General features: G+C 37.8%; 3 protein-coding genes across 9 annotated transcripts in view; 1 reads left to right on the forward strand and 2 right to left on the reverse strand.

Moving 5' to 3' along the window:
- The window catches only part of PROS1 (protein S), a 64,817-nt gene extending 44,629 nt beyond the window's left edge, over positions 1 to 20,188 (reverse strand). Inside the window, exons 1-2 of the mRNA XM_021287747.2 lie at positions 20,033 to 20,188; positions 1,969 to 2,126 (exon numbers count right to left, since the gene is read on the reverse strand). The gene's annotated coding sequence lies outside the window, so the exon portion shown is untranslated. The remainder of the gene's footprint in view (positions 1 to 1,968; positions 2,127 to 20,032) is intronic.
- Positions 1 to 20,908, forward strand: part of ARL13B (ADP ribosylation factor like GTPase 13B) — a 56,292-nt gene that overhangs the window by 11,170 nt on the left and 24,214 nt on the right. The window lies entirely within an intron of this gene.
- STX19 (syntaxin 19) lies at positions 9,526 to 20,249 on the reverse strand. The gene is made up of 2 exons (XM_065076523.1): positions 20,033 to 20,249; positions 9,526 to 10,555 (listed from the first exon to the last, which is right to left on the reverse strand). Exon 2 carries the CDS (start codon positions 10,465 to 10,467, stop codon positions 9,589 to 9,591), a length of 879 nt encoding a protein of 292 aa, XP_064932595.1. The 5' UTR covers positions 10,468 to 10,555; positions 20,033 to 20,249; the 3' UTR covers positions 9,526 to 9,588.

Here is a 20,908-nt window from a genome sequence, read left to right on the forward strand (position 1 = left end):
TTGAACAGCATTTGCTTTGGCAGTGCCCCAGTTCTGTGGAGGGACCCAGTAGTTTTTTGTTTTATGCTCCCTATATGAGCCTGCATCTTGAGTTAAGAATTCTTTCCTGATTGCCTTTGGTTTTGGTTTAGTGTCTGTGTTAATGGCACAGTAATGCTTCTGGGCGTGTTCAAATCATGTAAAGTCTAGAATTTTTTCTGATATTTGAAGCACTTCTTATGCTATGAAGCCTGCAAGCTGTGAAGCAGTCAGTGTGCACTAGTGTTTGTGTTGTGGGTATCAAGTGCTCAGCAAATGAGATTAAACTGGTCCTGTGTACCTTCCCATCCTGAAGATGCCTTTGATTGGAGATGCAAATTTCTGTCACTCATACTTGCCCAATAAGAGTTCTGTGGCATAAATGTTTTTCCCTTTAGTCCCTAAAACTGAAAAATGAGAATGTATGAAGAGCAGAATAAAGCAACAGCAGATTTCCTAATTTGTGGTGAAAGTTAGCCTTTTAAAATATTTCCTTCTAAGGATGTTCAGCTCTCATTTTGTTTTTTAATAACAACATACTTGGTGTCCATGTAGCAATAAGTTCCCTAATATCTTGCTAAGTTTCTAATTAGTACATTTTAGTCTGTCCATGTGTGTGTGAAGGCTGGTATTTACTGAAAACAATACAGTGATGCCTGAGTGTTAAATCCAAGAAAGCTGAAGTTTAAGTAGTTCCCTTCTCTCCCATGCTCTTACACTGCAGAGCACAATCTATTTCTCTTTTCATAGAATACTGTTATAATTTCATGACAGAGGAGAGAGACTCCTTCTCTGTGATTGCCACACTCCACAAGTGTGTCTCTAGTCTGGACTACTGCTTTCCTCCAGCACTTGAAATAAACAAGGAGAAGCAGAAAAAAAGGTGTAATTTGTTTATTCTCTGCAGTCTGTAGGTTCATCTATTTCTCTACAATGTTATTTGTATGCTTAAATACAAAGCTTGTATTCATTAGTGTTTCATTTATTACCAGTTATCATCTTAAAAACTAATGAAAGAACCTAAACTCTAAAGGAATTAAAAGGAGACCTATAGCTTCAGAGTGTGTTTGTGCTGAAGAATGAAAGAGTATTTGTGACTTGATCAGGATGAAACAATTAAAATGTTTCTACGGGATTTTAATGTTTCTTTTTAAGCATGGATTGAATTAATATACCAAAATTTCAACAGTCAGTACTGAATTTGAGTCTAAAGTTATTTACCTCAACTTGTGCTATGTGCAGTATCTTGTGCAATGAATTATATGTAAGCATGCTGTAAGACTGGATGTAAGTCCATTCTAGATATTGAAGGCAGCAGCAGAAATTACTATATATGCAGTATCAGGTGTATCATTGTGTGTACCTTTTTCTTTCGTATTTATGGGCTTTCATCTATCTGGATAAAACTAACTTTGCAAGTGGGATCAGGAAAAAATAAAATCTTCATGACCGGTAACCAAGATGGACCTTTGAAATAAACCACTGCTCATCAGATAATTAAATTTGTATATTAGTAAAGGAACATTTCAATTATCAGGTTATCAATAACATATTTGTGGCTATGCATTGTAATATTTTCCTTATTAGTTAACAAAACTTGGCAAGGAATGATACTGGAGTGATAGCAATGGTAAGGAGTCTGGAATTTCCCTCTAGACAATAATTCTGATGTCAGAGTTCTCTTCCTAATCTGTCATGGACTATCTCAGCATATATAAAAGAAAAACTTGAAGTAGAAATTGCATTCCCTGTTAGGTAAATTAATGCTTACTAGAACTTTCATCCTGTTTTACTTGTACAATTCCTGGCGTTCAAAACATTATGATTTGGATTAAGAGTGTCATTGTTGAATGCTTCTAGAAAATAATTTTTTCAATAATAATTCCAAGAGCACATAATACAATTTGTATAACTGTACTAATGAATAAACACGTTCTCTAATATACTCACCTTTTCTTACATTCTCTAACCTCTTTCAGTAGTTCCTGAAGACTTAACCTCTTTTTCCTTCTCTTCCCTTTCTCCATTCAGCATTTCCTCTCTGGCTGAGGAAGCACATGTTGGGTCTGGTTGCAGTGCAACAAGCGAAGTACTTGGCTGGCTGTTGCCTTTAAGAATAGGTGAAGTGATTAATTAAAATCAGTTTTGTTCTCTCTCTTTTACCCATATGAATTTGATTTAAGTCAGTGGTATGGTTATTGTAGGAACTAACTGTCCTTGCAAAAGTGGTCTATAAATGTAGTGAAGGAAAAGCTTTTTCTACTTGGGTAAGCAAAGTTTGATGTGTAAAATATATGCTGAATCATGAAGTTCCTTTACCTAAATATATCTAACTTTTATATTTGAAGTTTTTAAAAGAAAAAACATAATTTAGGTAACTGTATGTTTCTTCCTGTAAAATGATAATGTTGCTTGTAAGTATGGGGTCTAGTGCATTGCAGTAAAAACATCTCTGATAGTAACATTTAAATGTTACTATTTTCTCCTGTTTGCTGTTAACGTGATGACAGGTTTGTCCACTCTTCTATATATTCACTCAGTGGTCTGAAGATTCATTCAGTTTCAAGATTTTCTCATTTACTAGTGTGGAGCTGAGGTTGTACTGAACAAAACAAAACCAAACAAAAAACCAAAAACAACAGACAAAAACAACACCTAAGAACAGCACCAGACTTTAACAGCAATACACTTAGGGGTTGCCAGGAAAGGCTCCAGAGTCTTTGACACACGGTCCTTAATTAAAGCAGACGAAGTAAACTTTTTTTTTTTCCCATTTTGAACAGCACAGTGATCATTTGGTTTGTCTACACTAAGAGATGTAGTCATTCACTCTCTCCCCTCTTCCCCCTTTTTTTGTCGTTCCTTGGGTACTGTCACCACAATGAGCCGTACTGTGTATGTGGTAGCTGACTCACTTCTTCCTTCTTGGAGAGAAACGGTTGCGTGTCCTCCCTCTTTCTGAGAGGGCATGTCTGTATGACACTGTAGGTTGGTCACATAGTAAAGGTGTAGGCCATACCAACTTCAACTTCTACTAATCAGGACAGGTCTCCAATGCTGCGTCAGCAGGTCTCGCACACTACATGACCTCATGCTATGTGTGCAAAACTTTAAGCATGTAATATCGGCATGAACAATTCTCTCATGAGATGCATTGCACTGATTGTTATTTTAGACATATTGAATTAAAAATAAAATAATATTATGTATTTAAGTCCTGAGGCCACATGCAGCACACGGGAGACTGGGATCATGTGCTGTAGCGTGGATGTGACCAGTCCTCTCCAGAGGAAGGGCTCCAAAAGCTCTTTGCTCCAAATATCTTGGATCGGTGCCAGTCCACACCACTTTATCCAGGGGCCAGGGCTTGCTCTCTGGTACTGTCCACAAAGACAGTGTAGTTACGATTTGTCACACAGATGAGCAGCTGTGTGCATTTGGAAGAAAGCGCGGAGGAGAGGTGGGAGAACAATTTTGGATATGTTGTCCAGCTAGGACTGTGATGTGTGCAGTAAAAGTGTTTTGATCATAATGTATAGAGAGGTGTGCGAATGAGGCCCTCAGTTATTTCATGAAGTATGTGGAAAATTATATCCACAACAAGTACTTTAAAATCTTTCCAGTAGAAGAATAGGTCCTTGAAAAATGTATGTGTTTTATTCTGGAAAACACGACTTTTTTTTCTTCAAGTTAAAATCTGGGGGTTTTTTTGCTTGTTTTTTTTAATTCTAGCTCTACCTAGTAAATAAACTATTTCTGTTATTTCTTTTAATGAGAACGTTTCCCCAGAATATTTTTCCTTTTATTTTACAACTGCCAAAAAAAGCGGCAGTCCTTTCTGAGAAGCACTGGGAATTAATGTCACACAGAATCACAGAATGTTAGGGATTGGAAGGGACCTCGCAAGATCATCTAGTCCAATCCCTCTGCAGGAACACCTAGATGAGGTTACGTAGGAATGTGTCCAGGCAAGTTTTGAATGTCTCTAGAGAAGGAGACGGCATAACCTCCTTGGGCAGCCTGATCAGTGTTCTGTGTCTTCTCATATTTAAGTGGAACCTCCTGTGTTCCTGTTTGTACCCATTTCCCCTTGTCCTATCATTGGTTGTCACCAAGAAGCATAACTTCTTAGACATCTTTTGTTTGTGATCAACTTTATACTGTGATTAATGCTAGCAAGATACTGCTGTGAAGGATCATGGTTACAGGGGTCTCATTTCACAAGGAAGAACGGGGTCCATTACTAAAGAGTTTGAGATGCAGTCTTCATTATGGAGCAAAATAGAGTTGTAGTCACTGTCCCACTCTTCCTTTTGCCATGTTTTCTTCCATCCCATCAATTGTGTTATGGTATGCCCAAATCCCATAGTACACCTATGGACATGGCAGCTCTTCTTTTTTGCCAGGAGTAAGATGACACACTGCTGACACAAGTAAAGGGCAAGACAAATATTGCTCCTCATCCTCCCTGGTAAAGGAATGGTTAGAGACCTCTGTTCAGGGATAAGTAGAGGCCCAATAGCATGGGAAGAGAATAGGCATATGCAATGTAGGCATAGGGTTGGTACAAGATACTCTATATTACAGTAATATGGGAATATAAGAGTTCTGATGTTGTTCGGTGAGATACTTGCTTCAAATTGATTTGGTGCTGTGACATCTTACTATCTAGCACTACCTATGAAGGTATCTCAGTATGATTGTAAGACAGTTTTCCTAAAGTGCTGATGTTATTGGCTGTTATTGACTCAGTACAAACTACTTGAAGATGTTAAACTTTATATTAAGGTTTTTTTTTACTGTTCAGTGTTACTACTTTTTATATTTGCTTTGCTCAGGTAGGCCTCATTTAATGCTTAACTGCTTAAGTAGTTCATCAGTCTGTTATGTATGGGGAAATTGAGTTGTAGAAAGCTAGAGATCTTGCAGTTCTTACAATCATTGGTCAATTCTTCTGCCATAATCCTAAAGACTTCTATAGGTATACAAGTATAAATTTTCTTTTCTCAGAATTTTTTTTTGTTCTTTTATCAGACAGGAACACTTAGACTTCATATAATGTAGGCAAGTGCTGGTTTTGTTTGGGGTTATTTGTGTGTGTGTGTGCTGAGTTTTTTTGTGTGGTCTTGTTTGGTTTTGTTTGTTTGATTTTTGCTTTGACATGAAAGACAAGTCCATGTGCTATGGCTGATATTTTTATATCAGAGAGATCACTGGATCACTGGACAGTTGTGTTTTTTTTTAGTAGAAAGCTAATTTCTACCTATTATTCTGGTTTTTAGGGCTTAGAGCCATTAATATCTCACATTTCTCATTAGAGCACTAGTAACCCTGCTTTAATTTGTTTGTCTTCTGCATAACTATGCAACTAAAAAAACACTGGAAAATCATCCTAATGATTACTGCAACATTTCTGCTGTTAATCGTTTTGAATGCTCCACATCAAATTCTCATTATGTCAATGTAAGTTTAGTTAATAGCATTTACTTTCAGTTAATAGCACCTCACATTAAGAAAAAGCTTCTCACAAGTCTCTCTGGTTTTCTCTCAGTTTTTCTGCAGCGTGTTATATGTGTTTCTGTTTTGCCATTTTCTAACCAATATATGGCTCAAAACTACTGGAATTATGGTCCAGTTCTCTTTAATCTCTTTATCAGTGATCTGGATGAGGGCATTGAGTGCACCCCAGTAAGTTTGCAGATGACACCAAGTTGGGAGTGTTAATCTGTTGGAGGGTAGGAAGGCCATACAGAGGGATCTGGATCAGCTGGATCATTGGGCTGAGGCCAATTGTATGAGATTTAACAAGTCCAAGTGCCAGATCCTGCACTTGGGTCACGACAACTCCAGCCAACACTGCAGGCTTGGGGAAGAGTGGCTGGAAAGCTGCCTGGCAGAAAAGAATCTGGGGGTGTTGATTGACAGCCGGCTGAATATGAGCCAGCAGCGTGCCCAGGTGGCCAAAAAGGCCAAGAGCATCCTGGCTTGTATCAGGAATAGCGTGGCCAGCAGGACTAGAGAAGTGATTGTGCCACTGTACTCGGCACTGGTGAGGCCCCACCTTGAATACTGTGTTCAGTTTTGGGTCCCTCACTACAAGAAAGACATAGAGGTGCTGGAGAGGGTTCAGAGAAGGGCAATGAAGCTGGTGAGGGGTCTGGAGCACAAGTCTGATGAGGAGCAGCTGAGGGAACTGGGGCTGTTCAGCCTGGAGAAAAGGAGGCTGAGGAGGGAGACAAGGTCTCCCCCTACAACTACATGACAGGAGGTTGTAGCATGGAGGGTGTTGGTCCCTTCTCCCAGGTAACAAGTGATAGGATGAGGGGAAATGGCCTCAGGTTGTGCTGGGGAGGTTTAGATCGGAAACATTTCTTTACAGAAAGGGTTGTGAAGCTCTGGAACAGGCTGCCCAGGGAAGTGGTGGAGTCACCATCCCTGGAGGTGTTTAAGAGACATACAGATGAAGTTCTTAGGGACATGGTTTAGTGCCAGAGTTAGGTTATGGTTGGACTTGATGATCTTGAGGGTCTTTTCCAACCAAAATTATTCTATGATAGGCAGCTGTCTTCCTGAGTATTCATGAAACTAGAGTTTTCTTCCAGGATTTGGAGCACAGCTCTTGTTTAACAAGAGCATATTTGCTTCAAAGAAATACATGTTGTGTGAAGAGGAAGGGCTAGCCCAGGAACACATTTCTTAGATAAGAATGTTTGTGTGAACACCTCATGCATGGGAGGTGCTGTGTAAACAGGTGGTGTTTGTTGTATTTTGGCTTCCTCTTCTGTCGAGGCTGGCTGCAATAATTCTTCACAGAAGTACGCTAATGCCTTTCTTTTTAAGGGCCCAGGAGAGAAGGAAAGGTCTATCTGCTATGTACCGTTGTTTTTTATAAAAGTAAAAACAGGAAAAGATGATGGGGTGATGTTTCTTTGTAGTCCATATTTCTGTGTGTATGATATATGTTCATGTACATCCATCCATATATGTATCGAATAGCATGTTGGCTGTAGCAACTTTTTCTCTGTATTCCTTATTGGCTAGTTTTTACTCTGCCCTTGGAATGTAAAGATAGCTTCCGTATATTTTTAGCAGTTAAGGGAGATTATTTTGTGTAACAGTATCAGTGGCGTCATTATCTAATTTTATTGTTTGTTGCTACTGTGTAAATATACTTTTTCACTTTAAGGTTCAGACCTCTGGCTGTACTATGATAACAGTTAATTTCAGTTGCAATTTTAAGCTGGGAAGGAAGGAATCTAACTATTTATAAATATCGCAATGTGAAAATAATTCTGTAGTGTCTTTTGATAGTAGATTGATTTTTTGTTTTTCCAGTAGATGCAATTAAAGACATCTAGCTTGCTTAGTGTCTTGCAGAATTGCAGCACAATTTTCTCTGACTTCTCTGACTGTATCCAAATGTTGATTCTATCTTTCCACAGCATAAAGGAGTTCAGAAATGCATTCCTGGTTACTTGTTCAGGTTTAGTGTTTGTTTGTGTTATTGTTTGTTTGTGTTTTTGTTTGGTTTGCTGTTGTTTTTTTTTTTCTTTTTGGAAATAACTTTATTTTTTTCTCTCTCTCAGTAGCATTGTTATTTTCTGTTTAATTGCATTAGAGTGCTATTTCTCATTTGATTCCAAAAAGAGTTGGATACAGGGAAGAAACCAGCCATTTGGATTATGGAAAGCAAAAGCACTCTGCATCTGCTTGTTTCTCTTCAATTCAAAAATAACTACTGCTGCAAAATAAAGGAGTGGTATACTTCCCATGTTGGTAATTCAGCTTTTTCATAAAGAGCATCTAACCTATGTTCAGGGACAGGTTGAATCAATGGCTAGCTGATCTGTTTCAGGTACTCAGGGGAGGTATTCATAATTACTACTTTAGGCATCTCTTTTGCGTACCTACATGAGGATTCTAGGCTTCTACAATTAGCAGAATTTCATTGAACCGTTTAGAGTTCTGGAAACCTTCAAGTAGTTCTTCTGGCCATTCCTGTGGCAGTACAAGGAGATGCATATCCTATACCATGTCCAGTTTTGGACATCCCACTACAAGAAGACCATGAAGGCAAATGTTGATTATAATACAGTGAGTCCATGCTGCATGGGTATTGGAGCACATGACATATGAAGAGAGTCAGAGAGCTGCGTTTGTTTGGACTTAAGATGAAGAACCTAAGGTGGAGATCCAAAATAGGCTGTCCAGGGAATTAGTGTAGTCACTGTCCCTGAAGGTGTTTAAAAGACACATAGATGAGGCTCTTAGGGACATTGTTTAGTGCTAGATTTAGGTTATGGTTGGACTTGATGATCTTAATGGTCTCTTCCAATCAAAATGATTCTATGATTCTTTCTACTGCTGCCTACTAGTAAGGTGTGAAGATAACAGAACAAGGCTCTTCTCAGAGGCCTGGTGGACAAGACCTGCAACCATGGAAATTCCGGTCTTGATTTGGGGAAGAGGTTGGTATGGATGTCCCCCAGAAGCTCCTCACAACCTAAAACCTTCTCTGGTTCTAGATTACGTTTATTTTTGTAAGGATGGAGTTCTGTTTATTTATTATATTTTTCCTTCATTTTTGTACTAGCAAAAGTGAGACTGTAGAGGCAACTGTGTATTTTGATAAGCAGGGCAGCAGTAAGAACATGTCTTATCAGAGTATAATGAAGTGTCATATTCCCCTATCCTTACTTGGTAGGGGTCTGCCTATATAGTTGAATACTGTAAATATCCTTATGTCAATTTATTAACACTTGTCTTCTTGGCAGACTGCTAACAAATATCCTTATAGGTTTGGTTATGTGATCTTCTGCTGCTGGTGCTCTTAAATGTGTTCAGAAAATACCAGCTCAACAACTATCTGTAAGAAATACAGAATGGTGTTATTAAAATAAAGACCCCAATGGCTGGTTTGTGTTTCACCAGACAGTTTACACAGTCTTGCTGTAATATAAGCATTATTTCATGGTGCAAAGTAGGCAAGTAAGGCTGTAACTAACTTTTCCTATAGAGGTAGTACTGAAACACTCCTGATAACTGTTTTTTGACTTATTGATTGGTTTAGGTGTCATGTTCAGGATCATTATTACTAATGATGTCTGCTTTATCTGTAGATGTATTTTCACAGAATTTCTGGAAAAAAAAAAAACAAAACACCTTAGAATTTGAACCAAGTAAATATGAGTGCTAGAAAACCACAAGGCAATTAGACATACTAATTACTATTTCTTAAAAGGTAACTATTAAGAAACCATTCTTATTAATCCTGTCTTTGAGATTAACAGTATTTTCAATGCTTTCCAAAAGCATGGGTAGTTTGTTGCCACATTGTTTGAGTGGAAGAAGAAAACTGTATCACTTGTCCTTTGATCTTTTCCCCCAGTTCATGTGTTTCTGTCAAAACCATTAAATTCTTCTAATTCTGTTTGGAAAACAGATGCACTTTTTCCTGAGAGGCCTGTGGAAAGGGAAAAAGGAAGAAAAATGAAAGGATCCTGAGAGTGTTTTACAAGATCCATTTACTAAATAGGAATCGTTGGTATTTCAAAGAGTTTCTGTCTTTTGTCATTTGCAACACGGACAACACCAGCAGCACAGCGCTTTGCAAGGGTTTCTTTTTCGATACTTGACTGCAAGCCCAAATTTTTCTTTAGATACTTGAGTGTATTCCTGAGTGTTGTTCATACTAATTTCAATGTTGTTGATCATCTCCCCTTGCTCCTCCACCAGAACTGATATCTGTCTAAAAAGTTCCTTTAAGTCTTTGATCTGGTTCTCCAGATTGACTAGTTCTTTCTGTCTCTGTTCAATCTCCGAAAGCTGAGCTTTGGTGATTTTGACTTCAGTGAGCAGATTTTCGTTGAAAATCTCCCATTTTCCTTGTTGGAGCATGTTGTTGACTTCTTCCTCAGATACCTCTTTACCAGCTACTTCAAGCTGACGGACAATAAATCTTCTGCATTTCTCTTGCTTAGCAGTTATAGCATCATTGTATGAAAGCATAGCATTTAGGTAACGTCGGGATAAGAAAGCGTGCTGATAAGCTAGAATTCTTACTGTGGCACTTGATGGCCCATGTTCATTTTCAGCTTTTTTCACAGTTTTTGACAGTTCATCCAAATATTTTCGTATGTGCTCTGCTTGAATTTTTATTTCTCTTGCTATGTTAGATTCCTTTTTAAGAACACTGAATCTTCTCATTGAAGATACCAGGCTTTTTTGTTGTTGACTGAATTTATTAACTTCATCCACCAAATTATTAACTTCATTCTGAAGCTTCTGGATTTCATGCAAGTGCCTTTCAGTTATGGGCTCTTTTTCATAAATGATGGCCTGCTGTTCAAACTCCTCCTGTTCTTCTTCTTGTACAGTTGTGCTATTGTTTTCCCCAGCTATCTGTAGTTCCTTAACTCTCAGTTTAAGCTCTTGGAGGCGGTCCCTCATGGTTTTTGTGTTCGAGTGGAGGGAGAGAGGGGTGAGTTTTCCCCTCTTGCAGCACAGACTTAACTCCAATATCTTTTTTCTTCTTTCACTGTAATCAAAGGGTAACAACAGTCAATGTTAGCAGTTATATGTATACATGAAAAGTACAGGATGTTTCAAAAAGCTGGACTGAACTTGAGTAGGATTTGCTTTGAAATTGGGTCCATCTTTTTGAAATACCTTATAGTTTGCAGCTTGAAGATTTTTAAGCTGGACTACTGGCTTCTATTCTTACATTGCCATTTGCAGTCTTCATAAAATTTACGCGAATGTACTTTGTGCACCATCGTGGGATACAGTTCAGCGCTCTTCCCTATTTAATAGCAAGTGGATTTAGTTTGGCTTTCTACACTAGCTGTTTTGCAAGCTTTACTGGAGATACAGCTAAGAGAAAGGTTCTATTGTGCATGTTTTCGAAAATATCTAAGTTAAACTATTTTTAATTATAGGGAAGAAAGTATTTTCCTGAAACTCTACATGAATGTTTTCCTTGGACTGTGATCGAGAATGCAAGACTTCAGTAAAAAGTAAAATGTTCAGGACAAGAAGATCACAGGATTTTTACTTGGGGTCATCTGGTTAACTCTAATGTGTGTCTTTCAAAGGGTTGTTCAAGCGTAGATGTTAAACAGTAGTATCTCCTTGGTGGGTTTCAGAGGTTTCAGGGCATTCTTCTGAAATAGTAGTGTTTTCTAGGTGCATGTCTTCTTAAACTCCAATTCTAAAGATTATTTTCAGTAGGCAAATGCAGTATTTCTCCAGAGTATCCAAAAGGATGCATTTGCAATAACTGAGAAGGATCAATGCAGTAACCTGTCAATATGCAAATGGTTTTGTTATGTTTCACCAGCTTCAAATGATACTTCTGTGGTATCTCTGCTCCCTTATGCATAATTAAAGTCCCTAAATAGATTTTTGCATAATATAAGTCATGGAGTTGAACTGTGTGAAAATGTCTTCCACTGACTTAAATCTGTCTGTCTGCAGGAGGATTAGCCAAAAAACAAAACTTGAAATTCTACAGAGATAAATTGTAAGAAAGAATGTTGATATTTTACCCTGGTGTGAGTTTCCCCTATGGCTTCTTCTTTTTTTTTTTTTTTTTCCTTTAATGCCTTAATATCTGAATTTAGTGTTTGTTGATTCATATCAGGAAAACTCAAAAAGCCTGGCAGTCATTAGAAGTTACGGTAATGTACTGAAACTTGTGATCAGGCAAGCTTGCAAGTAATTTATTGGAAAATATGACTTTGGGGTGGGGAAAATGTGACATGCAATAATTTTGTTGCAGTAATTCCTCTTCGTTGCCTAACTTGCTGTGTATCTCCCACAGCAGAAGTCAGGCAATTTCTTCAAGATAACATTCTTCAGGAATGTTTCAGAGCTGCTTGGCACCAGTGAGACTGCCGCAGGGGAAGTTCAGTCTGGGGCATGTGAAAGGAACCAGGAGTGCTAAGCAAGGCTTCAGAGATGTGACCTGAAAATCTGTTTTAGTGTAGCCTAACACGTCTGTTGACCCATGTTAATTTAGCATGGCTTGACAAGCCTGTGATTAAAAGCAAGTTCTAAGGGCACCATTAGTGCTTATATGATGTGAGGTGGCAAGGCTTTCTCGTATTTAAGAGAATGCAAGTAATTACTGAAAAGCTGTAAAACGTGCATGCAGTCATCCAGTTACTCGTTCTGAACACAGTGCAGTTTCTCAAAAGGGCCGTTGCCAATGTTCTGTGGTTTGAAAGTAAGTTAAACTTAGGAGCATAAGAACTATACAGGGCTTCATCTTTGATTTCTGTATCTATTAACGATTGACATTTACGTTTCAATGTTTTGGGTGCATTAGTCTTGAAATAGCTGTATTCCTTCTTTAGCAGGGGAGGGAGAGAAGGCAACAGAATTGCAAATCTGCAAATATTCTCAAATATCAAACTTGCAAAGAAGTAAGCTGAAAATACTTAAGATTGCTGCTAATGGAATATTTTTTTTTCTTGTTTAAACATCAGTCTTGCTAAAGAGTGGAATGTAAGCAATTGAACCCTGGCTTCATATCTTATATCTTATCGGGCTTGCCTTCTAAACCTGCCACGGAATGTGCTTGCCAATAAATGTGGTTGATTATACTGGCAACTGAAACAAATGCTGGTTTCATATAAATAAGGATGTCTTCATGACAAAGATAACCTTGGAAATTGCTCTCGTGACTTCTTGAGCGTTCCACAACAAGCTTTGTTCATATCTCCATCCTTGTTGTCGTCCTACGTGTTTATGTATATGTATAGGGGCATGTCCTGTTGTTCTTTTGATTGAGATGGAAGATCGATTTCCTTGAAGTTTTTGTCAATAGAGGGAGAATGTGCCTGTTCTTTTAGATTTGAGTATGTGGATTGAAAGCACTCCAGTGACTTAGTGTGTCCCTTACATTCGAAAAAGTATTTTAAAAGGTGGTCCTTCTGAAGTAATAAAGTAGCACAGCCTAGCACATCCTCATCAGACCTTTTCTTCATCGAAGATTGGAAAAATTGGGTTAAAACAGAGAAGAGACTGACTGCAGTACAGGCAAAGCAAATCAGCAGATGGGAAAGCATTAGCTTATTAGACTGTAGCTTCAAATTATTGACTATGTTTAGAAATGGCCCTAAATGCTCTTAAATATATAAATCTGAAGAGCATCGGTGACATTTGCCCGTGTTTCTGGCCATTCCTTAGTCATAAAGCCTGCTGTATCAACTTTTATCTGAACTATTACTGATGCTGAAACCGTGTGTTTGGAGCCAGAGTCACAAGCTGCTAGCTGGTCTTTTGTTAAAGAAAATATGTAGAAATTGAGTTGCTCTAATAATATGTCTGCAATAACTTAGTCAAACTGATGTGGCACGGTGTCTTCTCTGTTCACACTTAGAAACACTGTAAGATTGAAAATGTAGCCAAAGAACAGCCAGGGCTACAGGATGGGTTTGGGGAAGAGGTGGCAGGTGTAAGGAAGTGAAAGGAGGAAGAATCAGGCCCTGTCTTGCCCACTACCTAAGTTGTACTTGAAGTTCAAGTGTTATTGATGTTCTTTCATACATGTGTTTGGGGAGAAAAAGTAGGAATGTGCATGTGGCATTTCGGTTTGGTCACTCTAAGATACCTTATCTCCTAAGACAGCTTTCTTCCCCACCCCTCACAGTTTTTTTACCATGCAGATCCACTCATGATTAAGGTTGTATTTGTTCTTCTGATAGGCATCCTTATATATCGTTATATATAGTTGACAGATTCAGAAACATAATTTTCACATCTGTGTCAAATACACGTTGAGGGTATTGCAAGAATCTTTGCCTTCTGGTAAATTTACTGTGTTGCTTATCAGGGTTATGAATCTTCCCAGTCAAACTGATGATATATGTGGCTGGGAGAGTCTCTGTAATGGCAATCGCCTCAGCACACTGACTAGGGGAATGACAGATCCTGATGACTGGGTCACCATTATTAATCTGCCATGATGATAAAGTGTGTCCTAAATTCTAAGATAATTAATTTGATGGAAATGTGAGTTTTTGTATTATCTTCTTTTTTTTTTTTTTTGGGGGGGGGTGGGGAAGGGGCAGGGCAAAACAAGTTGGAAGGTCTTTTTGCTTAATTGCAAACCAGCCATATAGAATATTCTTCTACCTATCTAATTTATCAGTAGACCCAGTAAACAGGAAGCCCCTATCAAAAAATGATATTTGGGCTGCATGAAGTTAAAAGCCATAAATGTATATGTGAAGTAGGTAAGTTGATCATATGGAACCCTTGTTACTGATTGCAATTAGCTTTAAAGTATTTTTTTTTTTCCTTGGATGAATTGTTTTATTTCTTCCCCAACCCCAACTTACCAAAAACTCCTGTTTATTTCAATTTCCGTAGTTTTGTGTTTTTCTTGGTTATTCAGCACCTTTTTTTAAAATGCCTGACACAAAAGGCTCTATTTGTTTTTGATCTTTGCAATTTGCATGCCTTCTTATGTTCACTTCAACATACTGCACTCCACTGGGAGAAGACGACTTACAGACAACCAAGGGACATAATTCTTTCTTTAAGAGCTGTTTGAGATGTGTGGTCTGTGTTCTGCGTCATACTCCTTTCTTTATCTCTGCTGAAATAGCTACCTTTTCTTTTTAATAATTGCAACAAAAATAAGGGTCAGTTTGTTTTCCTGTTCTTTAGTTATGACTCAATTAAGGACATTAGGTAGAGGACAACTTCAGACAACATGTCCCCAAGGAATTTCAGATTACAAGTAAGTAATCTGATTTTTTTTCTTCTTCTAATTTTTTTTTTTTTTTTAAATCCATTTCCAGGCTGCAGTTATGTTATGCTATGTGAAGTTACATTATAGCTCTGTTATATGGTGCCAACAAACCCATATAACTGTTCTTTTTGAGCACAGTGGCTGTGAGTAATGTTCGGAGTCATACTCTGCTCTGGAACTTGATTATTGTTTTAAGTGAGTAAAGTTTAACAAAAATAAATTAGTGAGACACATACAACATTTAAATGCCTACAGTTTAAGATACTTATAGCAGTTTGTGGGGAAAACTAGGGCCTTGTGTTGAAATTTCAGTTTACTCTAAAGGCTGTGATCTCTCAAATATTCTCACTAGAAGGAACTTTTTTGACAGTGTTTTGGAATCTTGCCCTATTACCCAAAGATACATCTCAAGTAACTAAAGTAAGTGATCTTGCTACAGGTTACATTTACTTTCTCCTTTGTTTAGAAAGTTTCCTTTAGCTTCAATACTTTGTAAACAAACGTGCTGAAATCAAGGATTATCACACAGCACAGTGGCTGGATGAAAATATCCTCTTAAAGCACCTCTGTCTTAAGATAAGTTCTTGGAAAAACATATTTTAAAATAGTTCTAAGTTCAAGTTTCTGTTTGTGGGAAGTGTGGGAGTGGTTCAACAGGAAAATGCCAAAGGCAAAGAGCTTGCCCTAATTATGAACCTAAAAAAGGATGCCATTATATGTGGAAGGTAGCTAAAGTGTATCAGTATATAGGATCTGATAGTGCAAAATCAGTAACCTTTTCCACACAGGGGACTTAAGTGCTAGTGGATATCTCATTCGTAATATTAAAAGATACTAATGTGCAAAGGTCATTTGTATTTGTCAGCCTTTGTCTCTGGAAGATAACCCATAGCACAGGGCTTCTGGCATTTGTCTGCTATATAGTGGTGAGGGAATACAGTGTGGTTGCTTGTCCCCTTGGGACAGTTACCCACCATAACTGCCATAAGGCTACCCAGTGAAACCAAAATGACTGGTAGTTGGGAAAATAGAAACAGTGAATTTGAAGCAAGGTTGCTTGGGAGTTCTCTAAATAGTGTGAAATAGATAATGGAAAGTGGAGAAATGTTGATACTGAGAAAAAACATGAGATAAAAATGGAATAAACCACATCTGAATATTCAAGGAGTTCATAAGATAGATAAGACTGAGTCCAAAGCTGCTAGAAATGCTAGAGTAAGCCTCCCAAGGGATATGTAGAGGGGGAAAGTAGACCTTGGTTACTTAAAGTAATTCAGATGTTCTTGGGCATTTGGCCAGAAATCTGTAACACAATCATGTTGTAGGAGGCATATTAATAGCTTTCTTATGTTGATTGTGTGGTATTACATGATATGGGAAAGAATCCCAGGAGAGATGGGAATAATGCAAGGTATAGAATTTAGCATTAGTGGAGTGGGAGAATACAACAGTTTGATAGTCATCTGTATTACAAGCTTTTATACTTTTGAAATCTCTACAACTGTCAGCACTCCTCTTGCTTTCCAGTTACAAAAAATGTGGAGTTTTTTTTGCTATTCTACGAAATATTTGGTTCAAAGATGCACGGTGAATCAGTGGCAAATCTGAGATTGTTCCTTGGAGTTTTGGAAGCTTTGTTATGAATGTGTGGCTGCAGATGTGGAATACCTTTTACTACCATTTACATGTCTACAGACAGCAATCCTCATGTTCCCTACTGATATTTTGGATAATGAAGGGTGGTGAGTTCATGCTTTTGCACAGATATAAGTCACAGTTATGGCAACACATGCTGCACCTACAAATCCTGACTGACAAAACAATGATCTCACTCTGCAAATCAGTTAGTCTATATATTATCCTCTGTAATTGGTAAGGGAATGGAGTATCCCTTGATTAAAAGCAATACTGAAGAACTCATTTAATATTTTGATGGTGTTTTTTTCACCTATTAAACCAGAGACTTACTGTCAGTAGTGCTCTTCAAGAGACCTCAGAAATTAGCAGTACAAAGAAGTAAATGTATACGTTGTAGATACCTGGGCTTATTTGTTTATTTCCAGCAAGAATAGTACTAGAAATCACCACCTTTACTTAATTAGCTGGTGCAAATATGATGGTCACTTATAGGTTACAGAAATCCAGAGAGAAAATCATAGTCTCCTCTGCCAAAAGAATACATAATTAAGGTCCATATATTGATATATATTTTAATTCAGTATTTGAAAATAAATTAGGAGCAAGAGAAAGGACTGCAACAGGAGAGAGGACAGGTGAAATTATTTCTATTTAATAGGATATATAGTTTGAGCTCCTAGTTAACGACTTTGTATTGCTATAAATCGTTTTCAAGATGTTCGTCTTCCTGACAGTAGAACTGCAGGCTCAAATTTGTACTGTGCAGCATCCTACCTACTTTACTTTCCCATTTCATATCTGTCAGACCATGTAGCTATGTATCACAGCCTTGGACCTCACCTGTAATAAATGTAACAATTGCAGGCAGTTTTTTAAAAAACATATCTTATAGGCAACTTTGACTAAATAACTTTAATGTTTGCCTAGGTATTGATATACCAAGGTGAAATAGAGTATAAGAAAATAATTCATATATACGATTTTTAATGAATCTTGTACAAAAATATATGGCAATAGTATTAATTGTCATTGCTCTTAGAATTACAGATCTGGAAGCTGAACATAAAGTTCTTGATGTGAGCTCAGACATCTCTTTGGGTGCAGCATATTTGATCAATAAGCGTGATTAACCTGATAGCAGAATGTGTCAGAGAAATATGTTTTCATAGGGAAATGATTCAGACCTGAGGTGAGAATGAGGCCACTTAACCAAAATGAAAAAATTGTAATTGTTGAAATTCTTGTGACCACTTCAAAAGGTAATACAAGAATGAAGTTGTTCTAGAGTTGCCTGGAGATACTACAAACAAGTTGAGTTTAGAATCTTATTTCTAACTATTCTCTTAATTTAGTGTGACCTGGAGGAACTGTTGAGGGAAGAGGTTGAATAAGAGAAATGTCTCTTATATCTCCCTGCAACTGCATGAAAGCAAACTCTTAATTGATATTTGCAGGTGGATAATCTTGTAGCACTTTATTCAGCAGTTTTTCGTTATAGTTTACCCTAATATTCAAAGGATTGCTTTGCGTAAGGATTGAAGGCATGAAAAGCAAACTAGAGAAATGAAATAAGCCAGTTTATTTGAGAAAGAGCTTAGTGTCTATCAGTGAAAAGTTACTGATGGGTTTGTTAACAATGCAGAAAGTGCAGGGGTTTAGAGTGCTAAGGAAGAATGTAGATTAAGATCTGCTAATACCCACCATTTGGATTATTTCAGTGGAATTAAAGCTTTTTAAGGCAATCTCCAAAAAGTCTGTGGAAAGAAGTATCTGGATCTTAATCTTAGTGCCTTATGGTCTCCATGGGAGGACTGAAACTGTTGCCTAGTTCTCCTATCTGCTTCTTTCTTAAAAATAGTAAGAATTTTGTCTTCTGTGACTTCTTCCAAAAGCTAATGAACGGCCCGTAATTGAAGAAGAACAGAGAACAATCTGACTTATTTCTGCCTGTTTGTGGATCAGGATTTTAACTTTCATGAATGTTAACATAAGCAAATAATAAAGACACTAAAAAACCTTTTCTTGCTATTTCTGCTGAGGCCTCTCTTCTCTAGGATAAAACAACCTACTGAGTACTGTCCACAGGATTGACCAAGAAAGAAGTTAGTAGATGAGAGAGGAAATTTATGACGGAAGAAAAGGTAGAATAGCATTTTAAAATAGAAGATTGACCATAGGGTGAAGAATATGGCATTGTTCTTTCCTTTCTGTAGACTGCTGTTAAATTCAAAGATTCTCTGTTTTCCCAGGAATGCTAATTCAGTCACTCAAAGCTATGGCTTCTTGAAGTAGCCTTAAAGGCTAATATTCTTGATCTTCAATAAATTGTTCTCATAAAGATATGTTTTCCCTAAGTTGCTTATAATTATGTTGATAGTTCTGATACTGTAGTATTTTGACCTCAGGGATGCTTTGCTCTTCACTAATTTTTATAGCCACCATGCAGGTTTGACACAAGATTTTGGGTTTATGTTAACATACTCTGATTAAACTTAACCCCAAAGGTAGCTTCCCTGAGACACTTTAACAGATTATCCCCCTCACACACACAGAGCATGTACCCTCTACAGTATTTAGTTTTCAGTGTTTTGTTACTGTATGACACTCCCCACAAGTGGAGAAATGTACAAATGTACAAGTCAGAAAGTAACAGTGTTTAAAAAAAACTCCAAGTCCGCAAAACAAGAAAACACACATACATGCCATGCACATACCTTCACACAAAATACACTCTTCCCAAATAAACCCTTTCTGTAACACTTACTGGAATTTTAATTAAAGCTGAGATGCAAATGTGCCAATTTTATACTGGATTTTTTTTCACCAAATCTTTCAGATTGTAAAGTAAACTTTAATACTGTTTTGGTTGGTTTTTTTTTTTTCTTTTTCCTAGTTGCTCAGTAATTTATATTTTAGAAACAGGCTGAGGAACACACATCGTTCACATTCAGACTTTGTTTTTCTCTGGCATGTCTTCTGTCTTCCAAGAGAAATATTGTTACTGAACTGTAGATGTCAGTTGCGCCAATGCACACATACACGCCCTTTACATATTGTTTCCCATGACTCTTAAAAGAAAGTTGAAAAGCTCTGCAGCTGCTTAAAAAAATCCTACTTGATGTAAACACAGCTGATGATTTGTTACACTAAGAAGGTTCCAAATATACCTTATGTGAAATTGAAATAAGCCAGGCATGATTTTATGAAAGTTTCTTACTCAGCCAACTTAATGTATTAAAGCACCACTCTCTTGTGCTTTCAGGTATGTTTTGTTATATACCTGCTACAGTTTTTTAAACGTGAGAAACTGCTATGTATGAAGTTTTGATGACTGGATAATTAAAATCAAGGTCTGTCCTTTGAGATAACTCTGACATATTCCCTAAAGAAGGAAGTTTTGTGCATAAAACATGCCTCAAAACCTAGCATTCCTGTGCGTGGGCAACAGAGCTCTGAGACTGTATACACCCAGAGATATATCTGATTCTTTGCAGGGTAGACATCCATTATTTGTACATCTTGACACTTAAAAGGATTTCCATTCTAAACCACACTACACAGACTTTTTCTGGTATTTGCAACTTTACAAACATTAAGGAAAAGAAAAGTCTTTACCTTTTATTCTTGTCCTGGTGGCTTTCTGGTTTATCCTTTACTGAGAAACTCCTGAGGGGAAGCTTCAGTGCAATCTGAAAAAAATTGTTTCAAATATTTGACTAAGTAACGTGCCTTGAGTAGCATTCCATTCAGTTTTTTCTGCATGCCTTCTGCTTCTGGTTCTTAAATAGTTGTCCAAGGGCTCATCTTTGGGAGCAGTGGTGCGAGAGAAAAGCCAACTTCTGCCACCGCAGTAGGCAGGCGAAGTGATTACTTTCTGCTCGGGGAATCTGGTTCTGCCTGTTTGAAGCCCGGCCTCACTGAGAGGCGGATCAGATCGCTGCTGCAGCTGCCTGGGAGCAGGAAGTGTCTGGGAGCAGCTCCCCTGGTAGAGAGAGGCCTTGTGAGCTGCAAGTGGGGCACTGCCTCCCCACGAAACACAAGCCCAAGTGCAGGGATCGCTGCCTTCTACACTGAAGTGTGGAGGAAAAAGAAAGCAGGGCTAGGTCGTTGGTGTCTTTACTTGAAAGTGGGGGAAAGAAAATCCAACATAATACTACCCCATATCACAGTCAGTACCTTAAAAATATTTTTACTCCATTTATAAGTTTGACCTGAAGGCTGGAGTGGAGCAGGCGTGTGCAGGAAATGTGTGACCTGTGCTATACGTTTTCCCTAAGTTGCTTATAATTATGTTGATAGTTCTGATACTGTAATATTTTGACCTCAGGGATGCTTTGCTCTTCATTAATTTTTATAGCCACCATGCAGATTTGACACAAGATTTTGGGTTTATGTTAACATACTCTGATTGAACTTAACCCCAAAGGTAGCTTCCCTGAGACACTTTCACAGATTACCCCCCCACACACACAGAGAGCATGTACCCTCTAC

The sequence above is a fragment of the Columba livia genome, chromosome 1 (assembly GCF_036013475.1).
Source record: "Columba livia isolate bColLiv1 breed racing homer chromosome 1, bColLiv1.pat.W.v2, whole genome shotgun sequence".
Lineage (NCBI taxonomy): Eukaryota > Metazoa > Chordata > Aves > Columbiformes > Columbidae > Columba > Columba livia.